The sequence below is a fragment of the Haemorhous mexicanus genome, chromosome 6, assembly GCF_027477595.1.
Source record: "Haemorhous mexicanus isolate bHaeMex1 chromosome 6, bHaeMex1.pri, whole genome shotgun sequence".
Classification (NCBI taxonomy): domain Eukaryota; kingdom Metazoa; phylum Chordata; class Aves; order Passeriformes; family Fringillidae; genus Haemorhous; species Haemorhous mexicanus.
The window spans coordinates 41149326-41174826 of record NC_082346.1 but is presented as its reverse complement, the minus strand read 5'-3'; the positions used below and the strand labels follow the sequence as shown (position 1 = coordinate 41174826).

At 38.6% G+C, this 25501-nt stretch overlaps 1 protein-coding gene across 2 annotated transcripts; it reads left to right on the top strand.

Annotated features, from left to right (window-relative positions):
* The first annotated feature begins 2574 nt into the window (after positions 1-2574).
* On the top strand, positions 2575-18643 carry MBIP (MAP3K12 binding inhibitory protein 1). Of its 2 annotated transcripts, none has more exons than XM_059849923.1 (9): positions 2575-2719; positions 7010-7129; positions 8803-9015; positions 9108-9204; positions 10679-10744; positions 12423-12575; positions 15124-15221; positions 16531-16569; positions 17705-18643. In XM_059849923.1, exons 1-9 carry the CDS (start codon positions 2597-2599, stop codon positions 17810-17812), a joined length of 1017 nt encoding a protein of 338 aa, XP_059705906.1. In that variant the 5' UTR covers positions 2575-2596; the 3' UTR covers positions 17813-18643. The 2 variants fall into 2 exon arrangements, with proteins under 2 accessions (XP_059705906.1, XP_059705905.1); XM_059849922.1 differs by having other exon boundaries at positions 17702-18643.
* The last annotated feature ends 6858 nt before the right edge of the window (positions 18644-25501 follow it).

The following is a 25501-nucleotide window of genomic DNA, read 5'->3' as shown; positions in this document are numbered from 1 at the left end:
AAAGAAGTATCTCTCTCTCTGGCAAACCACTTCTTGCCAGTTTTCTATAAATTTATTCCAAATTACCAGTATCTTTCCAGCAATATTTTATTGCTTCACCAGCTTTAGTAAGAATGCCATGTAATTTTCTCTGTCTTTGTGGAGGCCTGGATTTACTTTGTGGAGGCTAGCTTTACTTCCAGAGGTGATCACAAATGAATTTATTTTTACTGTTCACAAATTCCAGTGAGCATATAATCATCTTCTGGAACAATTCTGCTCTGGTCTGTCTCTTCCATTAGATATGAAGGTATAACATCTTTGCCTTAGCTGTATTTGCACATTTTTCCCTCTGTGTTCGTTTTCTCACAGGCTCTCATTTTCCCAATCTTTTAAATCACCTTGGATTATTTCTGTTCTGTTAATGTTTGTTTAATGCATTGCATAATTTAATCTGTGAAACTTCAGATGACACCAAATTTATTCAACTAGCAGCTGCAACCCAGATCAAGGTCTTCGGAGACAGAGCAAGTAGGAAAAAAGGCTTTCCCCATAGGAATCATTACTGTTTCTCTAAGAGGAGATATTTGCTAACAGGAAGAAGGCCAAGATCCAGTTTCTCCCTAGTAAATAAAAGGTGGACATCAACAACTTTACTACTTCATGGTCTTTTGCCTACTCTTCTTGTATTTAGCACTGAATAAATAATGGTGTATCATCCCCATTGTCTCTCTGAAATCATCCACATTCATTAAATCTCCCTTATAGTTCCATGTATCTTTCTGATATTTATATGCTTATATATTTATTTTTCATTTGAAATGTTTTTTACCCCAAAACAACCTCTGGCTACAGGTAAAGATGACATGTTCAAAAGTAAAGGAAAGATCCTATGTCACCCAGTTAGGAAAGCTACATGTACATTGCTAACGTAGGACACATCTGCTTCATCACTCCAGGAAAGCTGCAATCTATCAGGTAGCTGAGCACTCATCACTTGAAGTTAAAATTTGGTTCAAATGCCTGGAAGTGTTCTGGTTTATCAGGTCATTGGGAATTCATTCAGGAGACACTGACACCTCTGACACTGAGAAGCAACGAGCAATGCCAAGTTGTTATGTCTGTGCTCCATATTCTGCTCTGGCTGGCAGATCCCTTATGTGTTAGTTCAGTGTTGTAGTGCTGGTGGGGAAGGGGAAAAGGAAATGTATTTTCCTTTATTCTTGGAAGCTTCATGATTGTGTCCAAATGACATTATTACATTTGGCAGGGTTGCTCCAGCTGCCTGTCCAGAGACAAACAGCAAGAGGCAAGGTTGGTTGAAGCAGCCCTTGATCACAAGCTGGAATTACTATTGTTTCACAGAAATGCAAAACAAAATTTAACAAATTTTCTTAACTGACCACCATATTCTGTGCACGTGTTCAAAATGTTATTTGATAAAAACTGTGTGTTTTCAGGAATTAAGTAAACTTCTATGTGTTTCAGAGCTTCTCAACCACAAACACATCCTGCCGTAAGTATTTCTGAATCCAAAGAATGGTTCTCATCAACTGAATCCAAGCAAATGCCATCTAGTTCACCCTAGATAAAATATTTTTGCAAAATACAGACATCCATGCAATATATTTGTAGCCATTAAAGACTGAAGTCCTCTTTGGAACTAATTTTTCTCTGGAACTGAGCAGAGCTTTCTCTGCTTGAGTCTCCTCAAATGTTGTGGTTGCTGGTCCTGAAAGCCTGGTTTAGTAGCATTTATTTTCACTACATCAAGGTATGTCTTATCTGAAAAAGAACCCCCAAAACATCAGTCAAATAAATTCATCTGCCTTTTTAAACATTTTTATTAAGAATGTTTCAATATTTGTATATACAGCTGCACTCACCATTTTTCACGGGAACAAAAAATATTTGGGGGTAGAGGGTCAGCGGACAGAAAGAAGTGCAAAGATCAAAATTTGGCTATCAAAAGAAACATCAGGAAGGAAACCTTTGTAAGCATTTCTACTTCCATTTCTTAGGAATTTCCACGAAATTTCTTAGGAAAGAAATTTACAAGTAAACACTCTTACTGGGAATAGAATTTTGCGATCCCCATAATCAAGAGTACTCTGACAAACTTTGCAGTCTAATTTAAAAACAACCCTGCTGCAACCAAAAGAGTCAAGACTTTGAACAACACGTATGATTGCAAAAAAGTGAACGGGTAACAGAAAGGCACAGCGGAACCAAGGGCGGCCATGCGATCTACTGAAATAAGCGCTGGTGGTCCTTCCCCCGCGAAGGAGCCCTCGCTGGAGCCGCGCCCGCCGTGCCCGCGCCCGCCGTGCCCGCGCCGGGAGCTCCCGGAACGCGCGGCCGGAGCAGCGGCAGACAGAGCGCGGCCCCGGCCGGGAGCGCGCCCCCACAGCGGCCGCGGCCGGGAGCGCGCCCCCACAGCGGCCGCGGCCGGGAGCGCGCCCCCACAGCGGCCCCGGTATCGCGGCCCTCGGCCCGGGCCGGCGCTGCGGAGCCCCACCATTGGCTGCCGTGCCTGTCCATCAACGCGCTGGGCGGAGCCAACGCCAGGTGCTCGTCATCGCGGGGCGACGGCGCGGCCGCGGCCCGGCCCGGCGTCATGGCGGCGGCGGTGGCGGCGCCCAGCCCGCTCCCGTCCGGCGCCCGCGCTCCGGAGGTCGACCCTGCGGCCTCTGAGGTAGCGAGCAGCGCCCTGCGCTGCCTGGCCGGGCTGGCGGGGCAGGTGAGTGAGGGGCGGGCGGAGGGAGAGGTCCTGGGCGGAGCTGGGCTGGGCGCCGCGCCCGCCTCACAACACCTCTCTTTGGGGGCCTGCGCAGGGCAGGTTCCTGCCTCTCTCCGGCCTGCGGGGCCCTTGTGGGCTCCAGGAGTAGGGAACGGCGCTGGAGAGGACATAAGTCTGCCACACACAAGGGAGCTGCCTCTCTTCTGGGGGTTGTTCGCGCCCGCCTGGCTTCTGCCAGGGCTGGGGCGGCGGTGCCGGCTGCCTCCCCCGCTGCCTCCTGCCGGGGCAGCCCCAGCGTGCGCGGCCGCTGCTGCTGCTGCTTCTTTCCCGCAGCCGGGACCGTGCCTTGGCCTCGCAGTGACGGGACGTCGCGTGCCACTTTGCAGTTTGACGGATGATCTCTTCCATGGGAAAGTGCAATTTGCTTAATTGCTGTGTCTTAATTAATTACTCTGAATTGAGAAGCTCCTGAAAACCTACAGTGCATTAAATCGAAGTAAATGATCAGGAGCTTAAAGTTAGCCCTGCCTTGGTAATGATATGCTATGAAACACACAGTGTAGCTAAGGGTCATAATTCTTAAAGGTGCTCTGCTCTATGGTACATAAGTTGAAAAACCTACTTTATGTTTAGTAATGTCTGAGAGTTGTGAAACAGATGTCACAGCAGTGGTGGAAGGCCCTTACTAGGAGGTTTTAGTAAGAACCTATTTATTGCTATAAACAATTTACAGATTATTTTACACTGTGGAAACAATTTACGTAGTTCTGTGAAGGCAATAGAAGCGCACTCTTATGTCAAGAGTTAGCAGTTTGAAGGTTTAGGGCCAGATGATGAGCAATATCTGCAGGAGCTAGTGTAACTTAATGTATATTTGGTACAGAAATGGGCTCTTAGATGCAGAGGCAGTTTAGGAATAGCTGCTGCCTGATCTGAAATTGTTTTTTAGAGTCTTTCACCTCTCATCTCTATAGAATTCTATTATATTTGCATTTCTCCAAATATGCTTGCAATTGTCTCTGTTTTCAAACAAAAGGCAACCAAAATGAAGGGCTTGATAATTCAGGCACTAGTTAAGAGCCTCTGTATTCCTGTCTCTAAAATGGTTACAAACTACCATGGCTTTTGAACAGTACAGCACTGAACAGTGTCATGTTCAGACACAGCTGACTCGTAGGATTACTGAGGCGTGAAAACTATCTATTGAGGTTTAAAGGCCCCTTAATTCTTCTGGTGAAAATTCTGAATGTGATCAACGAAGAGCAAGTGACTGTCAGTTTATTTAAGTGTGAGGACAACACTATGACAGTAGTAGGATACATCAGAGAAAAGTTGGAACTCCTGTATTTATGAAAAACAGAAAGGAAAGTAAGGGGAAAGTTTCCTAAGCTTTTAACTAGGCTATTCATCACAAGTTTATTAATTGTTTCTAAACTACATTAAAAACTCTTGTTTTTCCCTCTTGACCTCTTCAGCAACTTACTTTTTCTCCAAAGCTGGCTCTACAACTAGCATGTCACTGGAAAGTCCCTGGTGATTTTTAAAAATAACTGGGTGTGCACAGACCATTGTGAGAGAACTCTTTAGAGTTGCAGTAGAGCTACAGTAGCTATGCTGAAGAGTATAATTGTCTTCTTTGGTGTTTGGAGTGTCTTCTTTCCATGACAACAGACACGTTTTACTGTCCAGTGCACTGGTTGGATAAGGTTCTGGTTGCTCCATCTTAGCTGTGAAAGTCCTTTTAGTTGCTCAGTTATGATCCTTTCCAGTTGCTGAGTTACACACTTGTCTGCCAGTGCTTGAGTTCTGACAGAATTAACTGCTCTGTTTTAGCCCCGTATGGATTCTAGCAAACTGTCTTGCATTTCTGACTGAAACTACTGATTCCCCATTTCCCTTCTGTAGAGATGATTGAGCTTGTGCCAAATTGCTAGCAGTCACAGTTTGATTCATTATAATAGTTTAAGTTGGGTTTATGCTAGTAAATTGGGCTGTAAGCAGGAATATTTTTGGCACAGGAATTTTTTTTACTGGAGCAATCAATGGCAGTACGTGACCAGGAGGACATCTGAGAATAACAGCTCTTAAAACCAATATAGCTGATCCTGAAAAGTTCAAGATTCAAGTGATAGCCAGTGTTTACATAAAACAAATTTCAAAGGGCTGAAATTATATATGATCCTGTAAATTGAATAGGCTGTGGACTTGTAATTAGTCAAAGGCTTTGAAGTATCAAAACACTGAATTTATAAATCTGTTTGTCACAGTTCCGAGAAGCAGTAGGATGTGAAAGACTGAGAACTTGCTCTGTTGTACTAGAAACTTTTGTTGATGCAGGAGGGGTTTATTCTTTCATTTAAAAGCAGTGTCTGTGAGTTAAAAATATAACTGGCCTCTAAATTATTTTAAGTTAGAAGTTCTGTTGCTTTTTTGTGGTTTGAACCACCTGGACAGGAGTTGTCCATTATGATAAGAAGGCATGTACCAGCTTTTTCTTTTTGAAAAAGGAAATTATTAGGAAATTGCAGTAGCACTTGTATTTTGTTTCATTTGGGTGGCTTAATGTACATGTTTTTACCCTGTCAGTAGACTGTAATATAGCATATAGGAGGTATTACTCTAGAAACTTTGGGCAGAAATACATGCTTCAGATGATCACATGCACAGGCTTAATTCCTAAAGTAAATTTTATTCCTACTATGTTCTAAATACAGTCTTGGTTTTGAAACTCCTTCAAGATTAGTATATCCTAGAACATTACTTTTCCTACATCCTGTGTACTTAGCTTAAGTACTAAACAGGGATAACCATTTGTGGAAATTATCTAAAATACATTCTATATCTAGTCAGAGTGTCTCCTTTGCTATGTCATTTGGGAACCCTGAATTTAGCAAGGCTGATCTTTTGACTAAAGAAGGAAGGTTCAGGCTTATAATTCTTTACAAAATTGTGTTAATGCTAAGATTTGAAACTAAGGTAGGACAGATTATCATCCACAGCTTTGCCTTCAGAGTGATGGAGGCATTTCTTGTGTCCAGTTCTTAGTGTTTTCATACACTTTGTGGTGGCTTCAGGACATGCGTGCACATGCATTCTGTGGTCTTGTTTATAATGTTTGATGCTGTTAGATGTTAAATGTCTTTAGACCATGAGTTAAAGGTCACTTTTGTCATCTTCCCGAGGTACCTTTTTCTGTTTCCACCCCCGCTTTTCATTTTAATGGAGGGGGTGAGGAATAGATATACAAGTATGCATATGAATTGGGAAATCAGTGTTGCAAGCAAAGTACCTGTAGGTCCTCTTGATTTCAAACAAGAATTTTATCTGTATTTAGAATTTCGGGTATCACTTGCAGGATGTTTGGTTGGAGAACAACCTTCTTAGCTTTGGGAAATGAAAGTAATCATCTCTTTAAGATCTTGAGAAAAGCTTTAGTGTAACAAAAAGGGCAAAGTTGGATGTGAAAGTGTATTATCCCCTTAGAGTTTATTGACAATCATCTTTGTATTAAAAAGGGTATTTATAGCTTATAGAAGACACGCACTTCTTTTAAACAATACTTCAAATTTATTATGTGTGTTTTTCTTTATTGTCTTGGGAGCTAAATATTGCAATTCTTTGGCAGTGAGGACAGACTGTGGCAATTGTTCATTTTCGTACAGGAATACATATACAGGAAAATCAGTGTGATTTAAAAATAGGTTTAATAGTGGTGCTGTGTAATCTAGAGTTTATTAAACTTTCAGGTATTAAAAATATATATATTTTTATGCACTTATTTTTAATATAAACCTTCCTTTGGATTAGCAGCAAGTAAAAATTCAAGAACGTGCCATGGTGTTACATCAAGACATGGGTCATGCAGGCACAGATAGTCTTGCAATCTTGGAATAAAATACATGGACTTACAGGAGACTGCTATCCTGGGTCATGTTTCTTCATGCTGGTGGTTCTAGTGTCCATTAAAAGAAAAGATGGTGTGAGTGATTAACATGAATGATATGCTTTCATATGAGAATTAATTAAATAAAGCCAAGGACTGAATTAATACAATGAAAGTGTGATGAGTTAGTAAGGATTTTTTAATTTTAGAATATACTGTACAAATACTAGCTTGCTTGGAAAATGATAGCTGCTTGGACTATAATATCAAATCTTTCCAATGTTCTTGTCTAAAACTGGGATGGGTCTATATGAGGCTGAGCGTAATTGTGGTCTCGTAGGAGTCTTGTATACTTTTTTGATGTTAAGAAATATAATATAATTTTTTATTGTTTTGCCCTGTTGAAGCTTAATCTCGGAGAGGATATTGTGAAAGTTGTAATCGATTGGAGCAAGCTTCAGAGCACATCAGCACTTCAGCCAGCCTTGCTCTTTAGTGCACTTCAGCAGCATATTTTATGTTTACAGGTAAATATTTCATGGGACACATTTGCCTTGACAAATCAACAACTAAAGTAATCTCAGTTGTAAAATTCCAGTAGTTTTGTTCTTATATTGGTGTGTTCAGTAATAAAGGATGGCAAAAGTATTAAATGCTTGGGATTCCACTATGCTCCATAGGTACTCACATTTACGGATTTTTCAGATTAGTGGTGGGAATAGCCACTGTAGGTGAGCAGGCTGAATAAATGCAGCCTCATTGATTCCTAGACTTGCATTGTAAATGTGATACATTTCCATCTATGGTGGGTTATAATTAAGCAATAAGACACGGCAGGTGTGTGTCATGCTATGATAATGATTCCATGCGTTGGGTGAGTTTTGAGGCTCATAGAGTGCTTTCAGTGGTTCAAGAAGTGGCATTATCCCAGCATGACACATCCTGGAGTGTCTTACTGCAATTAAATATATTTTCAACGTAGGTTTTTTTTTTTTTAAAGAGTAATTTCTTTGACATTAATGTCTCATCTTTCCAAATAGCCAGTCACCATTACTGTCATTTCTTTTAACTATTTGAAACTTTCTAACCCTGCCAAAAGTAATTTGGTTGCATGGAAGGGAGGGTTAGCAGTTTGTCAGCTGGTAACTAAGCAGTGCTTTGACCTTGATAGTTCATATGTAGAAGATGGGATTTGAGTACTACTATTTTGCTTCAGCTAGTCAATGAGTTGATTGAGGTGCCTAGTACTGAGAGGATGAAAAGGGAAGTTTTTATATTTTCTTGTCTGTAGGTAAAAGAAAGACCCCTTGTTTTCCAGACATCCACCAGATCTTTGGTGTGATGAGCAGAAAGAGAAAATACTCAAGATAAATGCAAATAAAATTTATATCAAACATGTAAGAATGCTGCAAGTGGGAATTTGATTCCATTTCAGAAAATGTGACTGCAGAAAATCATGTTGTCTTTAAAAAAATTAAAATAATTTATAGAGAGAAAATAAGCAGTGAAGTTTAGACTAGATTAAACTGATGGAAATTAAAAAGAGACAGGGACATATGTATGTACTGAGGTTTTGATGTTACAGTGTACGTAAGAGTTACTGCAGTAAAATAAGCATTTTTCCTGCCACAAATGTCAGTGCCCTTTCTCATTTAATTTCATGAACTAAGTAGATAATCAACTGTGTCAAGCAAAGCATGTGTTCATGATAATGCCTATGTATTTCATGTCTGTGTTCTCTCATTCACTTGGGCAACTACGGTTTCAAGTGGAGAATGTAGTGCTGATGTGATAAAGGCTTTACAGTGTAAGAGCACCAGATTTCACGTTAAGGAGGAAAAATACTAAGCCTTACTGTTCTGAGTAAGCATTTGAATGACATGTTAATTAAGTGGCATTGATGCCAGCGATTGAAGCTTTGATTTAGCTAGTAACACGGGAGTATGGGCAGATTTTTACAGATATTTGGGAGTTTTCCTCTACAAACCTCTAAAAGACAGGTCAAAAAGGTCAGAATCGTGGTGTGCACAATATTTGGAACTTCTTTTTAATCTTATTACTGTGTTCCATCAGAGGAAGATGTTGTAATTCCCAAAATTATTTCCATTAGTCTGGAAATTGTAATAGTACTTGTCTTCTTGGCTTTGGGACTTTTGGACTTTTATTTTTTTAACCCTAATAGACTGTTTTCTTTGTTCAGCCTCTCTTAGAAAAACTCCAGTCATTGATCAAAGAGGAAAATATAGGCCATGTTGAACCTGGAGGTAAAACAGAAAGCCAGACAACTTTAGATGTTTATGATGGTAACAGTCAGACTGAAGAAAAATATGGAAGTTATGACTTGAGAGATCTGAAGGATGCTCGTTTTAATTTTGATCCAGAAGTGGTCCAAATAAAAGCTGGAAAAGCAGAAGTAAGTGATTTATGTGAGTTTAAAAACAGAATAATGAAATTTTAAATTTAAAGAATGAAATAGATATATGCCTTCATGTTTATTACCTGCAGATTGACAGGCGGATATCAGCCTTCATCGAGAGGAAACAAGCCGAGATCAATGAAAATAATGTCAGGGAATTTTGCAATGTTATTGATTGTAATCAAGGTAACTGGCTAGCCAGACTTTAATCTTCATAGTAATTTAAGTTGTGGGGGGGGGTTTTGTTGGTTTTTTTTTTTTGGGGTGGGGTTTTTTTTTGGTTTAGTTTGGGTTTTTTTGTTTTTCAAAAGTGTTAATCTATATTTAAAACAGAACTTTTTTCAAGATTAACTTTGTTTTAAAATTTAGAACTTGCATGTGCACTGCAGATGTCACATGGAAAAATAAATTGAGTAGTCACTGGATGACAATGTTTAATGCATCCCATACAGAAAGATTATTATTATGTTATTTTTAAGAACTGCTATCTTAGATGATTTTGTAGCTATTGTTCCTAGTGTTTTAACTAGGTGTTCCTCCAAAGTAAATGGAATTGCAATTCAGAAATGTCTTGTGAGTTGCATATTCAAATTGAAGTTAATTTAATGCTAGTTAAATTACAAAGAAGTATTTTTTTATAATGAATTTGAATTACTAGCTACTTGAAATGACTTTTTCTTTTTAACACTGCTCACATTGTAGTACAATTGGATGTATCTGTAACCAATCTTAAATCCATATGGCAGACTGGATCCCATTTACAGGATCAGTAACTGTAGCCCAATGCCTCTTGGAAGTTAAGACAGTTTTATATACATAACTACATAAGTAGTACAGAGATATTTTCTAAGTACCTGTGAACCGACATGTGCATTGTCTCTATGAGGTACTTAAGCTCTTAGAGAGCAAAGCTTATTGTTCAGTAATCTTGGTAGAGAGTTTAACTGCTAGAATGTTAGTTGGAATGCAAAGGACAGCTGAAGTTTAGTAGAATGTGGTAGATAGTGAACTAGTGTTTCCCAAAATTGTTAATTATGTACAGAAGAATTGATTATAAGACTTGTCTCATTGTTCAGGCGTAATAAAATATATGTAAAGCTTTGGTGTAATGGACAGAGATTTATATGAAAAAAGAAACATTAGAATAAATTAAGGTGATCCATACTATAGATTTTATGGTTATGCAAATGAAAGAAGTCACATGGATCAGAATAAATGCAGAAAGGTTTAGAAAAGAATGCTGATGAATAAACTAGATCAGTCAAAAAATAGGGGAGTTTCAGAAAAGGACATAAAACCAGAATAACAGTGGTAAGCAGGAAGAAGGCTGCTGTACAGGAAGAAGGAAATAAGGTGCAGAGAAATGCAGTGAAAAGTAAGAACCAAATAAATTTGGTCCTGACCCAGTAAACTTCTATATACATGTGTGAATACCTTTATATCAGTGACTTATCCAATTAAAAGTAATAAGTCCATGCAAGTGTAAAACTTGCAAGTGGGTAAGTGTTTATAGAATGAATTAAGTATTCCTGATTTTTTTTTTATTGTTTGAAGCATTTTAATTAGATTTGTTTAAAGTATCAAAGTTGATGGTGGTTAGAATATTTTCAATTATAAATACATCATTTGGACCTCACTTGTTATATCATTATTTATTTAGAAAATAGCTGTGCCAGAACAGATGCAATTTTCACACCCTATCCCGGATTTAAAAGTCATATAAAGGGTAAGCAACTCTTTTAATACCCATTTAAGTGCCCAGATATAACAGCTCTGATAAGTTTTTGATATCAAAATTTTTTATGATATGCTCAAAAATGCAAACTTAATGTATTGATATTTTACTCTGGTGAATACTTTTACATCTTCATTTATGTCTTCAAGGTTTTAAATTCCTTAATTGCTTCACTAAATGAATGGTAGGCACTAAAGACCAAATCAAAATAGCCTATTTTTATTGTCTGAAAGGAAATGTAGAAAAGAAAGCAGGACAGAGAAGCTGAACAATACTTAGTTTTTCTTCTGAAACCGTCAGTAAGGAATTGAGATTAAATAGGATTATCTTCTATTTTTCATAAATTGGTGCAAGTGTCTTGAAATAGAATACAATTTTGGGACAGTGGAAGTTCTAAGACATAGATTTATAAGAAGTGACAAGCTGGGGAATGAATTTGTCACTGCATTATTTTTTTGAAAGGAATAAATAATATAGAAATTATGTCCAGCAGAAGTTGTGTGTAATATATTGGTTGTTCATCTGCTGCTCTCTAGGTGTACACAGTTAACCTTCTTTAAAAACAAACAAAATACCCAAAATGAGAATGAAAGCAACCCTCTTTTGCATTTTTGAAAGTGGTAATACTCAGTTATCCACTTGATATTGGTCCTAGAAACAATTAATTATTTTGAATTCTGCAATTTAGAATAATACTGTAAAGCAAAAAAATAAGTTTTGAAAGGTGTGATGAGCTAAGAAGGAAATGGGGAAGTGAGTTTGATTTTTAGAATCTTTCAAAAAGAACCTCTTTCAATAGTCACTGTTTAAAACTGAGTGTTAATTTGTAGGTTGGATGCAGCATAATACAGGAAAAAAGGGAAGCTTTCACTTCAAGGAACAGTTCATAACTGATATGTGAAAAAGACTTAGAAAGGAATTGGAAGTAAAACCAGCATAAATTCAGGCAAGAATGTAGCACATTGCATTCATGAAGGTGTATGTATGTAGGATGGTGTATGTGTGTGTGTGCTTCAGCAACTGGAGCTGCCAATATAGTCTTTAAATCTGCAGTGCACTGCAGTAGTTCTATGAGAAGTTAAGAAATTACTCTGATTTAATGAAAAGTGAGCAAAATCTTCTGATGAGGACATGGCTCAGCATGGGTAGAAGATAGTCCTAGATGCAGCTAAGTCACTAAAGCTTTTATCCAGATGGCAAAAATTCGAAGTGAACTTCCTTGCTGAGGTTTGTATTGGTTCTTCAGTTGTGTACCTCTCCTCATCTTCATGTATTTATGATGCTTCCTGTAACATTAGGTCTGGCCTCGTCTTTGCATTTGCAAAAGCTCTCATGTGCAACTGTTGACATAGATATCAAGGTTTCTGCTGTTTATCAGCAGTTGATGACAAATTCTCGATACTGCCATTCTACCTGAATGTATGAGTAATTCTTTTACTTTGCATATGTAAAATCCAGGGGTTTTGTTAGGTTTAGTTACTCATGCAAAAAAATAAGAAAATGCTTTTACTTGAACTTTTCATCTTACTGTGTGTGGAACCCTTCATATGCCAGACTTCTGTAAAACTGATTTAATGCAGGTTTTCGTGCTTCATATTTTCATTCTTTTAGTTATATCTGCTTTGTGTTTCATGTGCATATATATGAAATTTATTTTCTCTTTACCTAGTTTCTAGGGTAGTAAATACATATGGACCTCAGACTAGGTCAGAAGGAATGCATGGGTCCAGTCACAAAGCCAGTGTACCCATGCATGATTGTGGAAACCAAGCTGTTGAGGAGAGGTTGCAAAACATTGAAGCACACTTACGGTTACAAACAGGTTTGTATGATGTTATAATTTTGACATTGGTGTGCCATTTTATACTACAGTTATGATTACTGTGATGAAACTGGGCAAGTCTGTAAAAACTGATACTGTAAAAAATTGTCTAGATCCACTGAAAGGTTTTGTTTTTTGTTCACCCCAAGTACAGTGATCTAGTGGTTTAGGGTTTTATGCCCAAAATGGAACCCAGGTTTATGCCCAGTTTGAGATGCTGAGTTAGCAAATGTACACTTTGTGTAGTAGCAAATAAGGGAGAGGCACATCAGAACAGGATTTAAAATAATATGGAATATCTGGAGATTGGGGCATAGCCCCTAGAGTCTTGCCTTGATGCACTTAACTGGAAAAGCTGAGTGTAGGACTAAGGGCTGCTTCATGGACAGCTTGTGGGCTGGTGGTAGAATCAACAAAAAGAATGACCTGAAACCTTTTTCTAAAGATGAAGAATGTTTCTTGAAATAAGTTTAGGCATTAAGCTTATTTCCCAGAATATGGGAAGCTTGTTGTCTCCACTTCTCTTTAGGCCTGCAAACATGAGTCCATACCTCTCACTAAAATAAGTGCCATAGCTGTCAGGCTGCTGCTGTTTTTTAGATAGTCGCTTTCCTCACCTGAGCACTGGGTGTCCATAATATATCACTGAGGCACAATGAGGCACTTACCAAGGAGCAATTAGTATTTTTCTTGAAAATTATTTTCAAAACAGAACAGAAGCCAAATCTCCATCTACTTAAGTGAATTTTCTACACAAGACACTGCAGACACACTTGATTTTTTTTTTTTGTCTTCTGAATACATGCCAATCCATTATCTTAAAAATATTTGGAACATTGACTAGATTGCTAGATTGTTGTGACTGTGTAGTGGATTAAAGTTCTCTGGTAGCAAGGAGAGTAAGATACGCATAGATTCTCATGAGGTAGCAGTCAGAGCTTGATGCTTAGTTCTATAGCTGTCTCAAAAATAAGCTGGCTTTTGTGCATAGAAATAGAACTTGGAAGCGGCTGGCCAGCATTAGGGTTACAATGTGTAGCTTTGGAGTTTATGCATATACCACATATCAGGGACAATGATTGGAGGTAGCTATGAAGAGGTCCTTGCTTCCAGGTTGTGCCTCTAATAGGTGATCGAATTTTGTTTGAAGGAATGGGTCAGGTAAACTATAGTATAGGTTAAGAAGGTGGAAGCATGCAACACTAGCTCAATTCTTGTTCAAATCAGCAGTCATGGGGAACATCTCAATATTATTTGATGCATACCCCAGCAACTGTGCAAAAAATACTCACCTGAGCACGTAATACGCCTTAGCTACCTGTTCCGCTAGTTTTTGTCTCCAGCAACAGAAAGAACTAATCTTGACTAGCTGGCTGTTTTTCAGAAGAGCTTCCAGTGCTAGTACTGCTCTTTTCCCTTTACATTAAAGGAAAGCAATATTACAAGTGATAGGTTAGCCAATTTAATTAGTAGGTGCTAAGCGTTTAGTGGAGGGCAGAACTGAAGGAGTGAAGCTACCTGCACAGTTGTTTCTTTGAATGGACAAAATAGATGAATAGCAAAAAAAAAAACAAACCCCACATTTGTGCTATTTTGATCGTTTGTGGAATAGAACTACCTTGTCAAACAGACCCAGAAATAAAAGGAAATGGGTGTCAAAAAGCAAAAGTTTGCTATGGCCTTGGTTGTCAATACAGTTCAGAACCAGACTGTCATTTAAATTAGAATAGCCAGTACTTAATTGTGATAAACAGTTATTTCATCTAGTTACTTCCTTATAGAATACTATGGAGTGCAAATAAGATTCTTGCTAAGGCTGATCTTTTGATCAGTTCTATTTGTTCTATGGGGAAACAAACCCAGGTTGCTGTAGTATAGATGAAAACAGCAAATGGGTTGAGTTGGGATTTTTTTGGTGCTGTTGTTTTTGTGGTGTGAGTGGGTTTTGTTATGGGGTTTTTTGTCAGGGTGGTTCTTGGGTAAGCTTGGATCTTTTTTGTTTGTTTGGTCATTTTTTTGATTTTTTTTTTTTCCCCCCCAAACCTCTGTTATTCAATACACACATTCCCCACTCCTTTTCTCCCATCTATGGTCAAGCAAACACTGTTCTTGTGACAACTCATACTTGTTGATGCTCAGTAGAGATTGTTCTGAAAGAAACTTATCTTAGATATCAAAGCTGAATTCATTTGTGGTCTGCCATCCTATCTGCTCTCTCCTAATGCTGGTGTCAGCTTTGAAGTGGCAACATTTCATGACCCATGTATTGCAAAGAGTGATCATTAGCTGTTTCAGGGACCTTGACAGACATCAGCCAACTGCATGAAGTTGTCTTACTGCTTTCATTGACTACACTGGCTTATCAATCAGGTTTTACCCTGAATCATATTAATTATCCTTCCTTTATATTATCCCATCCATTTGTTTTATTCAGCTACTGGTTGATAGCTAATCTTGAAGAATTCAAATGTTAGACTTGCAATCTTTAGTTAAATAAATTATTCAAGTGATTTTTCTGATTTCTTTGCATTACTACTGATGTATTTAGGTGGTCCAGTACCAAGAGACATTTATCAGAGAATTAAGAAGCTTGAAGATAAAATCCTTGAGCTGGAAGGACTGTCTCCTGAATATTTTCAATCTGTAGTAAGACATTTTCTTACCTTCTTTCAGCATATCTAAATGTATTTATGCCTTTTGTGCTTGAATCTTTGATGTACAGAAAAGAAATTAAGAGTCAGAGGGCAGACACTTTTAATAAACAACTCTGGCTTGGTATAGTGGTTATGTTGCATGTGGACCATTCTATCAAGTTCATATTTACCTTATTTCTCACTCAAAAGATTAAAGTATCTGTTGGGGGGGGGGGGGAAATTGCTGCCACCCGAGCTTAACTAATTTGTAAGAAATGTATCACAGTTTGTGTTTGTCCCCCTTGCCTTAAAATCTGAAGTGCTTCTTATGTCAAGAAAATTGACTGAAGTTTTGATTTTTGATACAAATCATTAATGGCTTGAAACAGCTGAAATCATTTGGGCTTCTGTACATGATCTGATTGCTAACGATATGTGAATAACTTCCAAAAGGATGAGAGAGTAAACTGTCTGAAAATTGCTTCATGTGATTCTGTGACTTAGTTTTCTTTATTTCTGGTTTTCAGCCAGAGCTCTGTCTCTCTCTGAATAGTACACCTTAACCTTCACTCACCAAAGGGTATTAGGACAAAGAGAACATTAGTTGTTACTACATTAGGCTCTATTTAATTGTAGAAGTTTCTTGTCTGTTTTCTTGCTCTTCTTTTCCCATGTAACAGTAAGAATGTCTCTTTTATTGTTGATTGCAATTTAATTTATATCTTCTCCCTTGAGACTAGCCAAAAAAGAGTCCGTTAATAAAAATCAATAGCAATAGGGCAGTTTTTGTTTAATTTTTTTAAATTTGTGTTGGAGACCAGTAAAGTTCTTTATTTGTGAGGCTGTTCCTTCTGGCTGAAAACCAGAAGTTGAAACATACACTTTCATAAGCTGAGATTTCTATTGAAAATGCTTTAGAATGAGGATCAGGGAAAAAATTGTGATGGTGGCAATAGTAGTGTTGCACAGTAATTAGCACATTTTATCTGAAGTTTTGCATAAATATTGGTGTGGATATAGGCAAATTTTAGGGACGAAAATATTGACAGTTTCAAAAGCTCAATTCTGTCTGAAGGAAGCTTCAGTTAAATTGATAGTTGTTGACTGCCAAGTGTGGAGAAGCTTCAACAGCTTCTGACTGCTCTCCAGTAGTATTTCTCATGATCCAAAGTACTTAATGATAAAAAAGGTTTCTTTAATCCATGGAATGGCAGTCAATGGGTTTTTTTATACTTTAAAGACTCTTAACAGAATTGTTACAGAATTATTTGTGGTCTTCTGTCAGTGCAACATTAAGTCTGTTTTGACTGTCTTTTCTTCAGAGCTGTTCTGGCAAGAGGAGAAAGGTTCAATCTCCCCATGTAAGTGCTATGAACTCTTGTTTTTTCTTAAGTTTAGGATGTTTTGAGTGGAAAGTAAGCAGGAGTTCTGTGAAGCAAGTATGTAAGTTCTCAGAAGTAGCTGCATCAGTATGGGATAGCTTGCTGTCAAAGAGAGTAGGAAGGAGATAAGAAGCTAATGGATGTTACAATGAAATGAGTCTTCTAAGAATACATACTAGGGTTTTCACGAGTTAGGAGGATGATTGAATTAAATCTATAGTGCTGTTAATCAAGTTGAGTAACAGGCAATTTCTGTATTCTGATCAACCATCTATTAATGTCTTCAATTTTTGTTTTGTGGCATAGTGGTTTTTGTTGATTTTAAAATTATCTTTAAATTTGCTTTATTGGTTTATGAAAAGACAAATAAATGGCTGGCTTGGCAAAAGTACTGCAGAAGGACCCAACATTATAGCAGATATTAACCTGGCAGTAAGACTTGCCATTTTCACAACACCATCACATAAGGGAATGCATTTGCCATGTACCTCTTAGGCCACAAGAGAGAAGTTATTGGTGCAGGTGGGACTGTAGCTGGAACCTTGTCTGCTCCTAGCTATCACCCTTAGAGACAGATGGACTGGGGAGACTGCTTAGAATGGGATATGGTCCATCTGGGACTTGAGAAAGTAGGCTTGTGTAGGAAAAAAAAAGTCCTGCATAGGGTGAAATATGTTTATAAAAAGGATGATGACCACCTTGTGTAAGAAAACATAAAAATATTACCAAGTTAAGTGGCACAGAGGAGCTTGATGTTGGGCAGTAGGAAGAAAAACCCTTTAGCTGTAAACCCAAGTTCTGCAAAATCTTAAGTAATGTCATCTAGTGTTTTAACATGAAGGGATTTCTTAGGGTTTTTTTATGAGCAGACTAAACAAGCATCTAATAAAAGTAGCATGAATGTATTGATCCATGATTAGGACTGTCTTTCTTGCAAGTTTACGTTCTTTTTCCTTTAAATTTAAATAGGCGAAGACTAGATTCAGACAATTCTGCAGAAGTAGTTCTGTCACTTAGTACAATATGCAGTGACCTCAAGTATCAAGTGATAAGCCACTTCTCTAGCAATTACAAGATGTAAATGATTGTCATTTTTATTTTGTTCTTTTAGCAGAGCTATTCACTGGCTGAACTTGATGAAAAGATCAATGCTATAAAACAGGCATTACTGAGGAAAACAAAAGAAAGCAAGTTCAAGGAGGCTGAGCAGCTTCTTCGATAAAAGTGTTTTCAGAATCCTCATCATGATTTACACATACCTAAACCATTGACTTGAGCAGTGTTCATCAGAGATGACTAGCAATGAAGACAAAGCATGCATATAAGCTCCCTTTGGGTGATCTTGAAAGCTTTCTTTCAGAGTAACTTGTTTAGAAGCAGCCTTATTAATGAAATAGTTACTTTAAAATGAGGACTGTTTCAGGAATGTCATTCTAATAATCCGTTCCCTTCTTTTATAAAGGAGGACTGCAGCATTGTTTGTATGTGAAAAGTCTTAACCTGCACACAAAAAGCTACATCTCACGTGTTATTCTTAGTGACTAAGTATTCAAAAGGACTGTCTTTTGGATACTGTTCATGTAAGTAGTTTGCACAGAGTTGTGAAATTAAATACTTCCTCAGAGATACACTGACTTTGGGAAAAAAAATTGCCTAAACCTTGCAGAATGCATGCTTACTTGCAGGGTTTTTTCTGTATTTGTCACTGTTTTCACAGCTGTTAGAAATGCAGCAAATTGCATTTGTGTGACAGGTGTTTATGGAAACCCTATGTGTGTAAATAAAAACAATTGTTCTTCAATTTTTCAGTGTCTTGTGGGAATTAAAATTTTGTAATGTGTTCACAAACAATGTATTCTAAAAATCATCCCAGAGGAGATTTAGAGGAGCATGCCAGCAAAGCATCAACTTCCCTTCTATATGCACGCTTACGTGACTGAAGCATGGATGCTAGCTTAAAGTCTGACCTTTGGCCAGACAGTGAGTGAGACTGTGTTGTGACTTTTTATTTCGTTTTGTTTGTTTTTTAATAAACCATTTTCTATTTATATAAGTTTTATTTACTGTCTGTCAGTATTTCAGTTTAGAAGAAAAGTAGCTGCTACTGAGAGAGTTTTATGTAAACTGCTCTGCTTAGAGCAGTCATATTGGTGATGTCCCTGTGTTAGTATCCGTGACAGGTGTTGTGAACAGTACTGACTTGACACAGCCTTTGAAGAATAGTAGGTGTTTTCTGTGACCTCATCTTCTTATCCAGAATAACATTTGTTATAGCAACTGCAGCTAGTGTTTCTCTGGAGATGAACCAGCAGAGATGGGAGAGAAGGCTGCTTGAGCTCTTGTCCTGGCTTCAGGAAGGATGACAGTATGATAGTAACCTCTAAGGTGCTGCTTGTCCTTCCAGGAAGAGATCTGAGTGCTTCAGATACAACGGTGAATATGAAGAGGTACTGTTGCAGTTGAAGATTGTTGTGTGTGTTACATATTAGTACAGTATCCTACAGAAATAACTTTTGATACATAAAGCGTTGCCCTTGTTGAACATCCTAACAGTATGTTTTATGAGGGATGTTTTGGTGAAGCAGCACAGTGAGCCGCAGCTTTCTTACTTCAAGTAGATAAGCTTTACTTCTTTTTATGGTCCTCTGGCCCAGGAGCCATAGCTCAAAAGAGTACAATGTACAGTTGCCACACCACACTCTTCAAACAGTACTTGAAAGAGTGATGGAGGTGGCTGTTACAGAGCCAGGAGGAATGATGGCCAAAGGGATGTAGCTTTTATAAAGGAGTAGTCTCCACCCATGTGCATCATAATACAAGTGCTGGTAGCACAGGGTGGCATAGTGAATAGCTGAGGAAACAACAGTGGATGCACTCTGTATGGTAATTTATTAACCCTATATAATCTATCAAATACATGTGACAGACAAACTTGATAAATGTCACGTGGCATTCACCTTGCTTTGTTCCTAGTCACTCTTTTGCCATTATTTTTTCAAGTTCTCACTTTCTTGAATGCTTAATGCTAGTGTGCCTGTACAGTAAAAATTCAGGGGGAAGATATTCTTTGCTTTGAGCTGAATGCTAAGCATTTGCATATTTCAGAGGTCTGCCAGGCTGTTGGAAGTTTCCCTTCCTCTGCTGTATAACTTCATGTGAAGAGGCATAGAGCAGGATCCTCTTCTGTGGTTCAGTGCTACTGGTCTTACCAGTTTATCCTTCTTTGCCTTTTGTCTCCTTGGGTTTTACCTTCCATGACTAACTTCCACTGTCATGACTGTTTCTGCAGAAAGATGAGCTCTCACCACAGCCCCATAATAAAGTGGATGCAGGTTTGACCTCTTTCACCACCCTTTTTCCAGAATTTCCAAATTCTCCTGTTCTTCCTCTGCATCTGAAACACTCCAGTGCTTGCTGATAAGTGCAGCTGCAGTAACTCTAGTCTGAGGGTAACTAAAGATTAAACAAAAGCAAAAGAAGTTCTTACTATCCAGTTGATGTGTCTCAACATGTAGACTACTGACTAAAAGAGTAGGGGGTGGGACTGCTGCTGAGAAATCCTCTCAAATGTCTACATGCTGAAGGTGAAACAGACTTTAAATAAACAGCACACTTGCTTGTGAGCCTAAATCAATGAAGAATCTGCTCTATGCTAATTATTTTATTGGCAGTGGATTTGCTCACGGACTGAGATACCATCTTAGAAGAAAACTGGAAGAAAAGTTTCTCAAATTACTTGCTAATTATAGAGCTCTGGACTGACAGGCAGGGAGAATGCCTGTTGCTGTACAATAGATGTTCCTGCCGTGATGCAGACAAGTAGAGATGTCTCCACAAAAGCACTTACATTCTTTCACAGGCAAACTTCAGAGAAATAAACTGGTGCACTCACACCCTTCCATCCTTGAGAGAAATACAGCAGATGAAAGCTTAGCAAGAATCAGAGGAACCCTGAGCCTCTTGCCATTAGGCAGAAGTGGGGGACCTAAAAGGTGGGAGGGGTTGGAAACAGGTCCTTCTTTGGAAGGCAGGAGAATGCCCTACCAGCCTCTCTTGCCATCTCAGGTGCACTTGTGGAATTGGTATGAGATTCTGGAACTTGATAATCAAGCAAAGGATAGTGAAGGAGAAGGTCTACCCAGGGGCTTACTCAGAGCAAGTCAGTCAACCGTTCATATTGCAACTATGGGTTTTAAGAAAGAAAGAATGGTAATTGTTGTAGTGATTTCCTTCTCAGGGAAACAGGGCCCTGTACACTGGCTGGATCCATCTCAAAGTCTGCAGCCTCCCTGGGGTTCAGGTAAGAGATGTTAGGAGATGAGTAAAGTCTGATTATTACCCACTTCTGATTGGCTGGGCTGTCAGTGATGAGGCAGAGGAGAGAAGCTCTAGGGCAGTTAAAAAGAACTTCAGGATGCTAAGATAACTGGCTGAAGGTATAGGAGCCAGATGGTGTTTCCCTCAATCCCTTCAGTAACAGGGAAGAATGATAAAAGCGAGCTTTTGCCTTTCCAGTTTTCACTGTAAATGACTTAATGGCATCCTTGTACTCTCCCTGAGTTGCCTGCCCCTTTTTCCAAAGGGTATAAACTCTTGTTTTTCCCCTGAGTTCTAGCAGAAGTTCCCTTTTCAGCTCCCTTTTCAGTCTGGTAGTCTTCCCTGCTGGCTTGCCTGTGAGCGCATAGGGACAGCCTGCTCCTGTACCTTTCAGTTTTCTTTCTTAAAGTATGCTAGCCTTTAAGCCACATGTTGATCAGGTGGGTTCTCCCGTTCCTTTTCTCATTCTTCCCTGTTACCACCCAGACTTGGGTTACACAATATTAATTCTGTATAGAAGGTGTTCCCATTTGGGAAATCTTGCACCGAATGTAACTGCAACCAATTGCAGGATGATATATCACAAGGTTCAGATTAAATTCTGTGAAACTTTCCCTCATATGTCCAACTAAAATTGAAATTAAAATTACAATACCAGATAATTAGGATTTGCATTGTTAATTAACACCCCCAGAACAGGCTAATCATTGTTCTAATGTACAACTATTCCACACTATCAAAACTGGCAACCCTACAGCGCTGTAAACTCACTGGAAAAGAGAGAATGACCATCATACGTATGTCCTGCTGGAGAGAGATTGCAAAGCATTCCAGGTTGCCGAGAAACTTACCTGAGCTGCATCTCTACTGCCCTGGTGTTTGCAAGGAGCATGTTTTGAAGGAAATGCTAAAAATCCCTGTAGCCAACCAAGAACTGAAAGGATAGTTTTGTTTCCAGTGCAAGAACTCAAGACAGACATCTATCCCAGCTTCAATATATAAAATTCACATATGAAATTCTGTCTCCTTATTTATGCTTACCTGAAAGCTGATCTATTGATCTTTCCAGATTTTGTCAGAGTCCAATAGCCTGTGTTTCATGCTGCATATCAGTTATTAAGGGCTTCCAGTTACAAGATAAAAAGGATAATTGTACAACACTGTAAATTTGGCATTAATTATTTAAGGAGAATGTCTAAGTGCATCACTGTTACAGCAAGAACAGTTGTCTCACATTGCAGTTTAGCACCTTGTGCAAGAGATCCAGTAAAATATTGGAGCTCAAGTTACTGTGCAGTTCTGCTGTGTGTGCATGATCCATTTCCTTGCTTCAGTCAGGCTCCTCTGAGTAGGGAGCGATTCATCTCTAGGAGGCTAATTTCTTACAGTTGAGTGCAGGATTTTAATAAATAAACCCAAAAGTGAAGTGCCCTTTTGAACAGCCCTCATATCAGCAGGTAATATCAGTAATTTAGAAAACTCAAACCATTCACCATTCTATCCAATGTATTCTGATCAGTCCTGGATTATTTATTTATTTATTTAATACATCACAATTTATCTCTTGTTTTAATTAAGACCTTACAACAATACTGAGAAATTTTAACCCCAGAATGCTGAAAATTAATTTTTTGAAGGACGAGCAGTCAAAATACTGAATAAAAGTAAATTTTTGATTGATCAGTTTGCAAATCATTTGCACTGGTGAGAGTAAACAATGCATTTTCTATGGTAGCAGATGCTGTAGCAGTAGCCATCCTCTCCTCGATGAAAACCTAGAGGGAAGGCTTTGAAAAAGTCTCTGGAAAGATTCCCTTACAGATACCTTTTCCCTTGCCCCCCCTAAAAATGGGTGTTTCCCCATAGCCCTTCCTGTTGAAGAGCTGTCAAATGCTTCGGGCTTCTGCAGCTGTAGGGCTCTCCCTCAGCCATGCTCAACACAGCCCACATAACTCTCTCACAATTGCTTGGTCCCTCAAAGCATGGCAGAAAGTGGCTGAACTATGCCCAGCCCTGCAGGTTCCTGAGGATCCAGGCAACCGGTCCAGAGGGGCTGGGCTACACATTGCCTTTGCTGCCAGCATTGCACTAGCCCACATAAGTTGCTCCTGTGATTAGGAAAAGGGTTTGATGACATGTTAGATAATCCATCCCACCCAAGAGCAGTGAGACCCAGCTCAATAGATCTCCAGGAGTTAAGGTTTCTTGGCATTTCTTCCTAGGATATGTGAATTTGACTTTTTCTGACTTTAAATGCTATCTGATGGGAGAGAGGTGGGAGAACATACTGCAGAAAATCTAATGATTGAGAAAGAGAAAAAAAGAAAGCACAACTTAAAACAACTACTTCTGTAGATCTAATGGAACTGCCTTGTCATGGACAAAACACTTAAAAATAACAATGAAAAGAATAGGCATTGTTTGAAGGTATTATTTAGAAATCATCTAAATTTTTAAAGGTTAATTAGTGTAATTTACCCATCTTGATTATTAAAAAGGGTTATACATGAACAATAAACATAAGAGTTCAATCCATTTTATTTCCACAGTTAATTCATCCACATCTGATTAGCTTTTTATGACCATCTAATTGATTTGTAGAATTCTGTCCAGTACAGATGGGCTACTGTTCATGACTACTTTCATAGCATTTATATTATTGTTGCTCTGATTTTTATTCAAGGCCAAACAGAGGGGAATATAAGAGCGTGATGTTCACCTAAACATAACAATGACATTAAATTTCTATTTGGCTCTGAGACAAGAATAGGTTTGTGGAGACAATCTACTATGAATACAAATAAGTTGTTTATACATAAATATAATAACATTTCTTACTTAATTATGAACTATTTTACCGGTTCTACAATATGCTGTTACCAAGTTTTGTAGCAGCAGCCAGGCTAAATCAATTGTCACAAACTCATTTGGCTCAAAGCTAGAATTATACACCTACTAATGCTTGTGAGAGAAAAAAAAGCTATGCCTTTGTAGCCTGTTTTGCAATAATTCTAATAACCCTCTAATAGGTAGTCTCTTTCACAGCTGTACATGCATATGCTGCATTATTTCATACATAGTTAATACATACAGAATTTTGCATTTAATGGAAACTGTCACTCCCCCTTGAGTCATCAAGGCCAGTGGAGGCTGGATAGCTGCTTCCCATCAAGGAGTCTCATCTCTTACTGAAAACACATAGCATGAGCAAGTCTTCACCAAGCTCTGGCCTGTAAACCTGTCTCTTGCTCTGTTTTGTTTCTGAGACTTCCGAGTATATCAGGAGTAGCATGAAAGTCCCAAACTGAAGTTACCTTTATACAGAAGAATTGTTGTCAACCCAGACCCTGAGTCACCTAAATTATTTTAAAAATTAAGAAACTCCCCCTGATTTCCAAGTGCTCTAACCTCCACTTTATGTAGTTGGAGTTTCATGAATGTAGCCTGTGTGTGGATCAGCAAGAAAGCAAGATGTCTGCAGAGTTATTACAGCAATGAGAGGTATACTTTATGCCAGTGATTTTGTACACCTCCTGTTCCCATAAGCTAACCAGATGCTTCTCTGGCCAAGAAGGAATGCAGTATCCAATAAGCTCAAATCCTGAACTACAGCCTTTGCACAAAACTCATGAAAGGAAAATATACAGATTGTTGCCCTCATGTATGCATTCATTTTTCAGAATTTGTTGTCAAAAGTATAGCATCATAAAATGGGAGAGGAAGGCAGAAAGATCCATCTGTTCAATACAGACTGAACTACCATTGAGGGAAGGCAGCCTGTTCAGATTACACAGCTAAACAGATTCTACTGCCTCTAGCTTCAGTGACAGGGTGCAACATCACATTTCCTGAATGATCTACCACGGTTCAACGTGAGACAGAACAGGAATTCCTCAGTGCAGCAGAAAACCTTCATTGACATATTGCAATGGCTTATGACAAAACCATTTATTACGCTGTGGGGATGAGAGATCTTTTCCTCTACACTCATAATTCTTTGTTAGTATATGTCCCAAACAGCAAAGGAGGAAAAATACTACAATATGAAGAGTATTTAAAAATCAGTATGTGAAAAGTTGCTGATTGCTTCTTACCCACGGAGAAACACCCTCCAGCACAGGATGAGGGATGCATCAGTTTCCAACTCACACTTGCAGGGAGTGTTTCATCTCCATTTTGGTTTTATAACAGCAGGTATCAGATGAAAACTGCGAATTTCCCTTTCATACAGGACATGTGTATATGGACTTATCTTTTAGCTGAGCCAAAGTGTTACACTGAGGGCCTCTAATGCAATTATATGTCAAGCAAGCAGTGAACAGAAAAAAATAGATATAGCAAAGGTGAAAAGCTATTTCAAATGCAATTTGAAACAAGACAGAGAGTCAACAAGAGACAAAGTAAGGTTGTTCCAGGTATTGGAGCTGCAGAAGAGAAGACACTTACCCAGCACAGATAGCTGTACAGGTAGAGAGGAGACCAGGGTGTGACAAGATGTGCCAAAGGAGAGTGCAGAGATTGACCTTGCAGGATGCTACACAGAAGGGCTGTTAGCACAGAGGAGATGAAAACAAAGAAAAGCAGTCTGACAGGA

Bases quoted from the DNA above. Each gene is read 5' to 3' on its own strand.
- MBIP (XM_059849922.1), top strand. From the start codon at position 2,597: ATGGCGGCGGCGGTGGCGGCGCCCAGCCCGCTCCCGTCCGGCGCCCGC. The intron at 9,205-10,678 runs GTAACTGGCTAG...TTATTTATTTAG, and splicing joins TGTTATTGATTGTAATCAAG to AAAATAGCTGTGCCAGAACA. The intron at 10,745-12,422 runs GTAAGCAACTCT...CTCTTTACCTAG, and splicing joins ATTTAAAAGTCATATAAAGG to TTTCTAGGGTAGTAAATACA.